Source organism: Molothrus ater, chromosome Z (assembly GCF_012460135.2).
Source record: "Molothrus ater isolate BHLD 08-10-18 breed brown headed cowbird chromosome Z, BPBGC_Mater_1.1, whole genome shotgun sequence".
Lineage (NCBI taxonomy): Eukaryota > Metazoa > Chordata > Aves > Passeriformes > Icteridae > Molothrus > Molothrus ater.
Window position 1 is genome coordinate 14,959,274 of NC_050511.2, and position 12,459 is coordinate 14,971,732.

The following is a 12,459-nucleotide window of genomic DNA, read 5'->3' on the forward strand; positions in this document are numbered from 1 at the left end:
CAGTTTCTCATCTTAATAAAATGTGGCAAGTTATCTGAGCAGGAACTTCTTATTTTTCATCCTGACCTCTCTTTGCTTTCTTCCATGTGCAGGTTCTGAAAATAGCTGTGGCCAAGTTTTCAATACTAGTGCAGAGTAATGAAAAGGCCAGTAGCAGAAACACAGAATCACTGAGGTTGGAAAAGACCTCTAAGATCATCAAGTCTGACCTTCAACTGAACTCCACCCTGTCAGCCAGACCCTGGCACTCAGTGCCACATCTAGACTTATGAACATTTCTTACATCCTGTCTATTTTCCCATGTTCTATCAAATTCTTCTAAGAAAGGTCTGTAAGACAGAACAGCAGCTTAGGGTCATTTTATAAAACAGAAATAAAAGTGCATATTTTGTCTTCAAAGCTATTTATAACAGAGCATCCACATGTTTTTCTTCTTACTTATTAAAGCGTTCTTTCTAAAAAGAGTGATTAAGATAGTCTATTTATTATCTTTTAAAAGCCCACAACTTTACTGATAGGAATTCCATATGCTTTAAAAAAATTAATAATTAAGCTAAGATCCTAAGATAATATGCCTAAGTACAGATTTAGTTTCCATACTCACTGTGTCAAAGGCCAAAAGTGATTTTATCTAATTCATTTACTCCTACTTTTATTCTGACACATGCTTACTGCCTATTGAAAAAAAACCACTTAATTCCTTATGTATTCAGTAGTATGCTCTTGTAATCTTGAGTTTGGCAAACAATAACAGTTACAATTTAAACTATTCAAATTAAATTAAAGTTGACTATAAAAATATTGTACTTTTCATTAAATTATTAAAAAAATTATCAGAGACTGTCGGTTCTGAATTAAATATTTAGATTAAATATTTAATCTAAACTCAAATATTTAGTTAAAATTCTACTGTATGAAATTGAAGGTGCTTGGAAAATCATCTGCTTTATCTGTATTGACCACATTTGATTTCCAAGGCATGTTATGTCATATTTTACTTGTGTCTGGTTATATAAAGTTTAAATTAAAAATATATGCTGTTAATGAATTAGTAGAATTATAATTATAAATTATTTATGCTTTTAGATTGCAAGACATATTACTTGTGTTATTATTATGAATACTGTTAAATTTATATTTGTGTTTGCTACCTAATAAAACTCCTAAACCCAAATCAGCTTCTGATTAAGAGTAAGTTATTTTCATTCCATTTTCCTAAAAATTCTCCTGTAATTTTAAAAAAATTATTGAGTTTGAATAGCAAGAAGTCCTTCTGACTGATTATTATTTTCAATATAAAATGTGGTGCCAAAAGAACAACACAACCATTTATTGTCAACAAGAAATTACACAATATTATGAGGACTATTGCATATTATGTACCCTCAAAATGGCAGATTAATCTGTGCCAAAAAGATATTTAATTTTTAGGCCCTCTTGCAGACAATATTTTTAGAAAAATGTTCTATACTGTTCAGCTGAAAAATGTTTTACAAACGAGTTGGCATGGAGATGTGGAGATCCTGCTCCCTTAAAGCATTTAATTATGTCCCTGCTATTAAGAATACGAATAATCACACCTCAGTGGGGCTACTTATAATTAACTATCTGGATTATAGTATGAATATTGAAAGACTTAATCTACCACTACCTTGAAAAACGAATAGCCATATGCAGTATTTTTGCAAAATGAAAAATTATAAATCATATCATATCATAATGTCCATATGTAAAGCACTTCAACAGATTTTTTTACTATTTAAAATCAGTATTATACTGCAAATCTTTTAAAATATTCTATCAAAAGGAAGCACCTAGAGTGTAACCAGAAAAAAATAAGTGGGAAAATATAATCTAAAGTGACTCAACATTTCCCATGGTATTATTTTCCACTGCACTGGTCTAAAATATACTGACAGTTACTGTTCCGAGAGGGGGAAAAGTTCCAGAAATAATAGGTAGGTCAAAGAAGTTCTGTCTAATTGGCCTTCTACAAGCTGAAGTAAATGCAAAATAGAGTTTATTAGAATTTTAAGTGCAGAAGGGTAAATGTTAAAACTGCATTAAATAATTGAAGCAAAATAAAACATTTAAAATTGAAAGTATTCCATGAACTACATGTTACAAAAAATAAACCAAAAAAGAAAAGATGCTATAATATGTCTCTGGGACATTGTCTGGGAAGATGGCAATCAGGATCTGGTTTCTAGATAGATTTGTTAGATGAATGATGACATGAAGCACAGATAGTGATATCTGCCTTTGAGTAAGTAAAATAAAACATGTATTTGTCTCCTATTACAATGCAAGAGATAGGCCAATACAATTTCGTATTCACACACAGTAACTCTCATATATACAGCTCATAATTATTTTTTTTTTAAATCACATTCATTTCTTCATGTTCAACATACCTGGAATTTGATAGGAAAAAAAAAATTAGCAGTATGAGTTTTAGTTATTCTAAAAACTGATTTATCTACTGATTCCAAGTGGCATGATACCAGTGGCATTTTCAGTGGGGGGAAAAAAACAATGGGGAGCTGGATCTGCAATGGATACATGAAAAAATTGGGCTGTGTGAATTATTGAAGACTTACCTACTGGAATTAGAAACTCCGTGAGCTAACAAAACCTCCATGGGGCCCCCAGACCTAATTAATAAAAATATTTCTGCACTTCCTAAACACTAAGTTTGGATTTCCCTAGCAATGTCAGCATTCCTTCAGCTCTAACATAGTATCTGTTAAAAACAGCAAAAAAGGGGTTAAATTTCCAGGAACATATGTCTGGGCTGCTGCATGAAGGAAAGCCTGTGTAAACACAGGTGGGAAAACAGATGGAGAAAGGAAAAGATAGCAGGGAGACCAGTCTTATCTTGTGTCCTTTGTGGTTGAGAGGAATTTTGCCAGTGACTACAGAAAAGAGCAGGATGAGACCACAGTGAATAATCAGGCCTCTGTCCATCAGTGAGTAAGCAAATGAAGTAACAGCAGAGTCCTGAATGTGTTCACAGAAATCCTCCTTTGAGTAAGCTGTGCTGAGCTGTACTGGTTGGGCAGTGTGGGATTTATTCCTTTCTTCTCCTCTCTGTAGGCATGTCAGCTCCCCTCTAACACACCAGCTCATGGAGGCAGCTCAGCAAGTGCTTATCTAAACCAGGACTACCTGTCCTTAGTCACTTCTCTGGTTCTGATTCTGACAGGGCTGGCAGCTGACGGGGCATAGGACCTCATGAAACCACTCCTGCTCATCAAAGTCCTTTGCACTAGCTTTGGGAGAGCTAAAACTTTTTATGTTTTCGGGGGTAACAATCTCAGGCAAGTTATCAGTGGTTGAAAGCTGATTTTCCACTTGGCTCTCCAGGCAGGATCCTGCTGTGTGTAGGTGCGGGCATGGGAACACCATCTGACTGAGTCTGGGGTGAGGGATGTGCAGAGAAGTGGAGGGTCACAAGGTATCAGGGAGCAGAAGGCCTTTCCAGAAGGGAAAGAGAATTTGCAGGGCTTGATCTTACTGTCATGACTGAAGTACCCTTAAGACCCACACATCTGAGAGGAAGGAGATAATTGGAAAGGCTTTATTGTATTAAAGCAAACATCTCTTTAGTTTATTACACTACTGCATGTTTGATAATTAATGTCAGATTAATCATCAGAGATTTTGAATTACCAACTTATATAATATTATTATGGAGTGTTTCTGAAAAAAATCACCACAGCAAAAATCAGAATATTCACACAGCAGAGGTAGTACATCAGTTTCTATCAATATGTATTGGTATAGGTAAATTAGATTAGTATCAGGCTCATTAGATATGTTAATAATTCTGCTCTGTAAAGCCGCTGTAACTGATGAACTAATCTCTTCTATAAGCAAAAGACTCATATTCTTGTGCTTCATCTCAAAAGATGTCAAAATCTTTGCATTTTGCCGATTTTGTATGTGTAGTGAAGAATTAATACACAACCTGTTGAGTAATTCCTCCTGTCACAAGAAGAGCAATTTCTAATCCAATCACCTGGTACTGAGAGAAAAAGGTTCAACAGGATTGAAACCTGGCAATTTCTTTCCTACCATATATTACTAGGATTATATCATAAATGAGTTTGGACTACCAAGATACTAAAGAGAAAGACAAATATGCACTGAGACAGAGAAAGCAAAAATGGGGGAGCTGTCATAATCCACTGCTGTGTACTTTGTATTTTCAGTATTGTAAACTGTAGATACTCAGGACCAGGGACAAGATGACAAGAAAATTAAACCACTTCATAATCACAACATCCTCAAAATACAATTGCTTACATTTTTCACCTGCCTCCTGATTTTTATTCTTCATTCGAGGAAGCTGAGTTCAAGTGTGTCAATCTCAAGTTTTCAGTTCAGCTTAACTGCAAACACATGTGCAGTCAGGTTTTCCAACTTGCTATCCAAAAGGGATAGGTGTAAGTACCTTCCCACTCTTTTCCAGATTCTGGAGGTTGTTCAAAACTGTGCTTGCCACTTGCGTTTTCCTCCCTTTCCCATCAGTCTCATGCCCATGATGTTCCCCTGCACTGTCAGCTGCTCTGTCTCCTATTTATTTGCACCACTCACAACCTGACTCCTACCCACAGAGTTCTCTCTCTGTTGACATCTATATCACTCCCCACGCTCTTCCCTACAGTTTTGTCCTATGTGTTAACAGAGTCCGTACCATCCATTCATTCTCTTCTGACCTTCAGTCACATGTCACTAACCCTACAGGCAGCTAGATCGTAATTCCTTGAATAAAGAATTGTTTGTATGGTCACATCCAGAGGGCACTTGTCAATGGCTCAGAGTCTTGATGGACATCAGTGACAAGTGGTGTCCCTCAGGGATCCATACTGGGACCAGTCTTGTGTAGTGTCTTCATTAATGAAATAAATTAAGCAATTGAGCGCACTCTCAGCAAATTTGTGATGAATCCAAACTAAGCAGTGCAGCTGACACTTCTAAGGATGGGATGCCATCCAGAGGACCTGGACAAGTTTGAGAAGTAACCTCATTTGAGAATATAATGAGGTTTAACAAGGCCAAGTGCTGGTGCTGCACCTGGGCTGGGACAACCCTGGTACCAGCACAGGCTGGGCATGAACAGCCCAGAGCAGCCCTGCCCAGAAGGGCTTGGGGGTGCTGTGGGTGAGAGGCTGCACATGGCCCAGCCATGGCACTCACAGCCCAGAGAGCCAAACGTGTCCTGGGCTGCACCCAGAGCCCCGTGGGCAGCAGGGCAGGGAGGGGATTCTGCCCCTCTGCTCTGCTCTGCTCTGCTGAGACCCACCTGGAGCACTGCATCCAGAGCTGGGGTCTCCAAGACAGGAAGGACTTGGACCTATTGGAACAAATCCAGAGGAGGCCAAGATGATAAGAAGGCTGGAGCACCTCTCCTATAAGGCAAGGCTGACAGAATTGAGTTTTTCAGCCTGGAAAAGAGAAGGTTTCGAGGTGACCTGATTGAGATCCTCTGGTACCTGAAGGGAGTCTCCAAGAAAGACAGACAGAGTCTTTCTACAAGAGCATGTGGTGAAAGGACAATGGGAAATGGCTTCAAACTGAAACAGAATAGATTTACATTAGACTCTAAGAAAAAATTCTTTACTGTGAGAGTGGTCAGGCACTGGGACAGCTTAGCCAGAGAGGGTGTGGATGCCTCCGTCCCTGGAGTGTTCAAGGATGAACACCCAGATGGGGCTTTTAGCAACTCAGTCTAGTGAAAGGAGTCCCTGACCATGATGGGGGGAGCAGAAGTAGATGAGGTTAAACATCCCTTTCAACCCAAGCTAGTTTATGTTTCTATGTTTCTATGTTAATTTCAATTGAGGGCAACCTTATTTCCTGCCATATGAAAACTCTGTCAGTGTCAGTGTGAGAAGTTTCTCTTGTACTTGTACAAGGAAAAGATGCATCTACTGCTATCTATGCTATGGTAGTGGCAATTCCATTTCTAATAATGGGGAACAAGGAGCAAAACTTCTAATAATGGGGAACTGTTAGCAAACAGAGAACAAAAAATTAAGGACATAAAAAAATCCACTGATGTTTTGGAAAAAACAAAGTTAATTTAAAAATAAATCCAATAAAAGCCACTATAGAGTATTAAAATCCCATGATTCTTCACTGTTAACTGTGGCTTACATAATTTCACTGAAGTAGAAATAACTATATAACTGCACAGTATAGTGAAAAGTAGTTTCATGTATTCTTCCTTGTCTAATTCCTGTCCCTTTTATAAAAATTCACATGAGCATACGATGAATATGGTAGGGGGAATATGGCCTATTGAAAAGGATAGTACCAGAAACAGCTTTCAAATTCCTGCTAGCACTTGGAGGAGATATGTAGGATGATAATGTCCTTTAACTTACTGGGGATGAAATGAAATGTTGAGCTAAAAATTGCTCCTGCACACAAAGTTCAAGAAGATTACATTTATGGACAAACATGAAGGTCAAGGGACAGAAAGCTCTTCCCACAGAAATACCAGGGAGTAAACCACAAGATCTTTGTGGTTACAGAATTGTATTTACTCCTTCCCTCCCCAAAGGAGAAACCAGCAAGCACAGATGAGGAAGGAGGCAGACAGTAGTCAAGCCCAGATCTTTCTGTTGTCACCACTTTGCATGCCCCTGTCCTAGGGTGACGTTATGATGCTTGTATCCCCATCATGTGTTCTGTTTATGCTGGATGTTATATTCTGTGCCTTCAAGACTGGCTCTGAGAGGAAAGGAGGGGAGAAGAAGCATGGAGTTTGTTATCAGAGACTGCACTTACTCCTCCACATATGGCTGAATACAGAACTGTGGTGTCTGGGCACAGACAGGGCAGAACAGGGCCCTCCTTTGCTTTTTAGTTAGTTTAGCTAGCTGAGGCAGAGAAGTTCCCTGGACTGGTTTTCTTTTTCCCTTTTCTTGAAACTGTTCTAACCTGTTCTGGGAGCTGGGGAGCACCGAGAGCTTGCACTTTGTGGCCTATGGGGGCCTGCTCTGGGCAGCAGATTTGCCAGCGCCAGAGGGACTGATAACAGAGAGATCACCCAGGAGAGGATTTCTGAATTTGTCATCTCTTCAGAGCAGCAAAGATGAGTTTTGTCATCTGGTATTGTTCATTTTGTGTGCTGGGGAGTGCTTTGCCTGTTTAAATAAAAAGATTTTTTCCCACTTCTTTCTGAGGAAATTTTTTCCTGATCTGGTTGTGGGGAGGGGCCCTGTGGGTTGGCTTTCTGGGGGGGCCCCTTTTGGAGGTTTTCTCCCAAATTTGCCCTAAACCAGGACAGTCCCTCAAAAATGAACAGGAAGTGTACAGCAGAGGTGTAGTCTGATTCATCTATTCCACTGGTGGTTATCCAGGCATATTCTTTTTGAGAAGAATTACCAACTAACTGTAAGGTTTATTTGGTTTCCTATTAGACCAGATGTAAGCCTGTTTTTAATTAAAAACAAAGATCAGGCAAGAGAATTTAAATGTTCAACATCAGTCCTCAAACCTCAAGATATTGCCTCTTTTTTTTTACTGCAACTTTTGGTTTCATTAATTTCATTCATTTCAACTTTCATTCTCCCAACAGTCTCCATTCAAGTCACTCCCAAATATTCATGATTCTGCCTTGGTTCCTCTTAAATCTTGGCTTTCACACTTATCTCCAGTTCTCCCACAACTTAAGTGTTGTTGTTTTTTTTACTGGTAAGTTTTTTTACCTAAATTGTTTTCCTGATATAATGTTATTAGCACAGAAATATTTTACATATTAAGAGTTTGGTTTTCCAAATCCAAGGCAGGATGCTGGTGAAACCCTCCACTGTTCTGGAAGTGAGCCTGCAAATCTCTCTAGAGACAAGGTCCCCAGGTAACTCAGCTCTGGGACATACCCAGCAGACAGATGTTAGCATCTCTGAGCTGCGACAAGGAAGTTTCAAAACATAAGATATTTAAAAAATTTTAAAATTAAAAAATTATCTGTTTAGGTATGGCACCCTGTTACTTGTGTGCCCTTTACTTGCTTTTGGAGCTCAGGTGTTGATATTGATGTTTTGTGTCAGACCTGGGAGCTATACATATCAGTTGTTACAAGTAGCATTTTAAACATAGTGTGAGCTTCAGATTTATCATGTGTCCTTTAAGCAAAAAAAGGGGTTATTGGTCATAGGATTTGAATGCAGCCTTGACTTCCAGTTTATTATTTTATCACTATGCAATATTCCTTGTGTCTGCTTTGGTCAGGAAGCTTTACTCAGATTCTGATACACACTTCAGGGAAAGTGGGTATTCTCCAGAGAGATGACAATTTTAGAACTGTTTTTTATTTTCTCCTTTGAGAATCCCAACCTTTTCAATTCACATATATCTGATTTGCAGCTTGTTTTCTCTCTTTTCAGCTGCAGTCATAGAATTATAAAATCATAGAATGGTTTGAGTTATAAGGGACCTTAAGGATCATCTAGTTCCAATGCCTTTGCCATTGATGACATTCACTAGATCAGGTTGCTCAGGGCCCAATCCAGACTGGCCTTGAACATATCTGTGGATAGGGCATCCACAGCTCCTCTGATCCAGATAGGTCTTTCTTCTCCCCAGCTGGGAATACACTTCTAGAAATTCATAATATATGGTGTTTTTCTACAACAAGTCTGAGCCACATCACTCTGGATCTTGGGGCATTTCCTGTCTCCCTGTGCACTTGTCTTTTCTCACCTCTCCTCACCCCTCCATGCCACAGCAGCACCTATTTCCTTCTGTTTGCCCCAGCAGGCTTTGGATGCATTACCACCCATTTTTGCAACACCTGTCTCATCCCAGCTGCAGTTTGGATGAGCAAAAGTGCTTTGGTATGCAGTATAGTAAGTTCCTATAGTGTCTGGATATTGCAAGTAGCTTATTTTTTTGTCTGCATTCCTATTAAGAAGGGTAGCAGTTGAATAGGATGAGCTAAATAGTTGTTTGCACTGCAACAGCAGGCTGACAGTTATGTAAAATACTTTCATGTGCAATCTCTTCTGATCCTCTGCTGGTTCAGAGGAGTATTATGGCCAGATTCAGCATGCAGGCTCTTGCAAAGACATTTTCATAAACTAGGGCACTGCCAAGCATAGAGGAGACCAAGACCAAGGTTGCTCTGTTTCTTCATCCTCAGCATTTACCTTTTCTTTCTACTTAATCTCCTGTCTTCAGCATCTACAGTTTAATCCTGTGGGATAAGCTCAAGACCTCTTTACCAAAGTGCTTCTACAAATACTGGTGATACAAATCACCTTGCAGAGGCTACTTCGAAGTGACAAGGTCTTCAGGCCAGATCAGTAGGAGTTGCTTTAGCGTATTATTCTAAAATGGGATTAGTTAAGTAACTCTATAGCCCAATCGAAATGCTGAGCCCAATTCACTTTTCTTAGCTTCCCCCCTCTCTTTACCAACTAAATGGCACTGATTAGGCTTTCAATTGAGCATTTTCTGAAAGGGCAGTTATGGGATCATTAATGGAATTCAGCAGCAATGACCAGCTAACTGTAACTCTCATGAGCAGCAGTGGTACACACACAAATATTCAAGCAGCTTCTGAAAACCAGCTTGCTTGTGGAAGCAGACACCTATTCCATTGCATAAAGATAATTTACAGTCACAGGGAACAACTATTTTGTATTGTCAATTATTATATGTAAGAAAAGCAATTGCTTTCATCAAGATATACATATTCAGATGCCTTCATCTAAGTAAATAACTATTTTTCATTAGGATTACCAGATTAATTTAATTAGGATTAAAAGTAATACCTGATTTAATTTTTTATATTATTTAATAATAATATACATCTGTTAGAAAGCTACCTAGTCAAATAGGAAGTCCAGTTTCTCCTAGTATATATTGTCAGGATAAACACTGATGTATGCTAAAAGTCATGGAAAAAGCACAAATAATATATTAAAATATGAATGAATTACAAAATATCTCATGTAAATAATGCTCTTCTACTCATTGTTAATTTTTCAATTCTTACTATGATTTTTACCATCAGATTTATGATTCAAAAATTTTATTATTTTTTAAAGATTAATCCTGTCAATTTTACCCTTGAAAAGCTATAAAATAACTATGCAAATTATTATATTTTTATTTAAATATTTTCTGTTAAATAACAGCGATTTTAATTCAAAATAACTTCAAAATTCTGGAAGGTAATTTTGCATTTGTAACAGCTGTCCTCACAACAGTAAGCAGACTCTGAATGTTTTGTTCAGAAATATTTTGCACACTCTTCACTGTGGTTTGAATTGTCTAGGCAAGTGACTCTTAGTTAACTTAATCAAAAGTCTCTTTTAATCTGTTATCTGTATGTATTTTGTTTATCTGTATGTGTTTTGGTTTAGTGTATTCACTCCAGTGTTATCATTCATTTTTTCCTACTCACCTCCAAAGTAAGAGCCATCTGTCAGCTTCAGCTCCTTGTTGGACTTGGTGATGACACCAGCAACACCATGTTGAATGAAATACATCTTCTTACCCACGGCCCCTTCTCGGATAATATAATCTCCAGGTTGGAACACCTCAAATCTCAGTTTGCTTAGCATGGCAGTCACAAAATTTGGGTCTGCATTAGCAAAAAGAGGCATTGTAGCCACCAGCTTCCGACAGTTGAAGTTGACAATCTCCTAAATGGGAAGGAAACATCATGATAATAATGGTCAGTAAGTATGTTCAATATGATGGGCTTTGAAAAAAAGACATTCTGCTTTCTTAATAAAGAATTTCTTTATGCCCATATTGGACTTTTCTGTGTCTCTGTGCTCACTTTATAACATATTTTCATGTGTTTCTAGAGAAGTGATTGAAACAAAAGTGCAGTCTGACTTTTATTTCTAAGGTTAAAGGTTGCCTTCCTCTGGTGACTTTTCACATGTTATCTATTATTCCCATTGGAGTTTAAGAGGACAATGTGAGAGAAAGGTAAAAATTAAATAGGAATGACACTGCTTGACAACCAGATTGGCTGTTGCAATAACTATATTAAGTGATAAAATGATGCAAGCACTGTGTTTCCAAAAATTACACCATCTTTCTGTTTGAACATATCTAGTGGTAATAGAAATATATATTACATTACATAGTTGAAATCAACAGGAAAATTTCCTGCACAGTTTCTAATTAATTTTGTAAACACAGAAACATACATTTCTGCCTTTTAAAGAGATGTGTATAAAGTAGAAAGCACTACTATTCTCCTAGGGCCTTAAGGATTTCTCCTACCAAGGAGAAACTGCATTTATATTTACAGAGCACACTGTAAGCTCATCTGCATGAAAAGATTAGCACCAAAAAAAGCTGATAATGTCATACTTGCTTTAAATAAATAAAAAGAAAACAAAACCATACGAATAATTTATGAAATATTTTCAAGCTCATTCTTGCAGACCTTACATTGTCTTGGGAACATAACATGGTCAGTTGCCATTAGAGATTTAACATTGCATTGAAAAACTGAGACTAATCAGTATTGCACACCAAGAATGGCTCAGGCAGGCAACATCTACTGAGGTAGCAAACCCAACATGACAGGAAGAGCAAATATAATAATCTGTATATAAATGAAGACAGAGCAAATAAAAGAAAAATACAGCCAGCAGTCACTTAACTGCTTGCAAAACAAAATATGCCTTTATTGTCTGTGGAGTACCCCTAGCATTTCTTAAACTAATACTTCAAGATTGATGTAAAGGACAAATTCCCCCTACCAGTGCTCTCACTCCCATGACTGCATTCCTGCTGGAAGTGGCTCCATGCATCTGCTGTCTCATATATCTCATATATGCCACACAGACAACCCTGAGCATGAAGCTCAGATATAATTGTCCAGAGATCACACAAATTCTTTTCCTCTCCCTGTCCCACAATGTAATAACCTGCTTATAGGCATGTTGGGGAAGTTCAATTAATTTCACACTATAAGCAACAAACCCATAGTGGGTTCTTCAAATCAGTTCCCTTGCATCTGGGAAAGATATGGGAATTCCCCTCTGAAGGGAAGACATTTGTTACTGAAGCAACTAACAGGCAAGTGCATTGAGAGTGAGAAGAGTGAAGAAACAACCACCTTTCCCTGAGCAATCAACATGCTTTCCAAATAAATCTAGTGGGACTTAGAAAAGTAAATTTGAACAAAATGTCTCACTAAGCACCCTAAAAACTAGTGTCCTGTGTAAAAAAACCATGGTAAATTTGATGCAGGATGTCTTCTGTTTGCCTAAATCCAAAAATTACTGCAAGTAGCAGCATGTGGACTGCCATATCGGTGACATTCAAATCTGTGAATACTGCTGAGTCAGTAGGTCAAGAAGGGCAATGCCAAGATACCCTCTAAGTATATTTTTTATGAGGCAATAAGTATCATAATGAGATTCCAACTGTCTGTCTTTCTAAGGCACGGAGACAAGCTTATTTTCCTTCTTG

At 38.0% G+C, this 12,459-nt stretch overlaps 1 protein-coding gene across 1 annotated transcript in view; it reads right to left on the minus strand.

The window, feature by feature from the left end:
* HCN1 (hyperpolarization activated cyclic nucleotide gated potassium channel 1) overlaps nt 1-12,459 on the minus strand; it is a 194,796-nt gene that overhangs the window by 12,517 nt on the left and 169,820 nt on the right. The window contains exon 6 of the mRNA XM_036403601.1: nt 10,424-10,664. Coding sequence (XP_036259494.1) covers nt 10,424-10,664 — 241 coding nt within the window. The remainder of the gene's footprint in view (nt 1-10,423; nt 10,665-12,459) is intronic.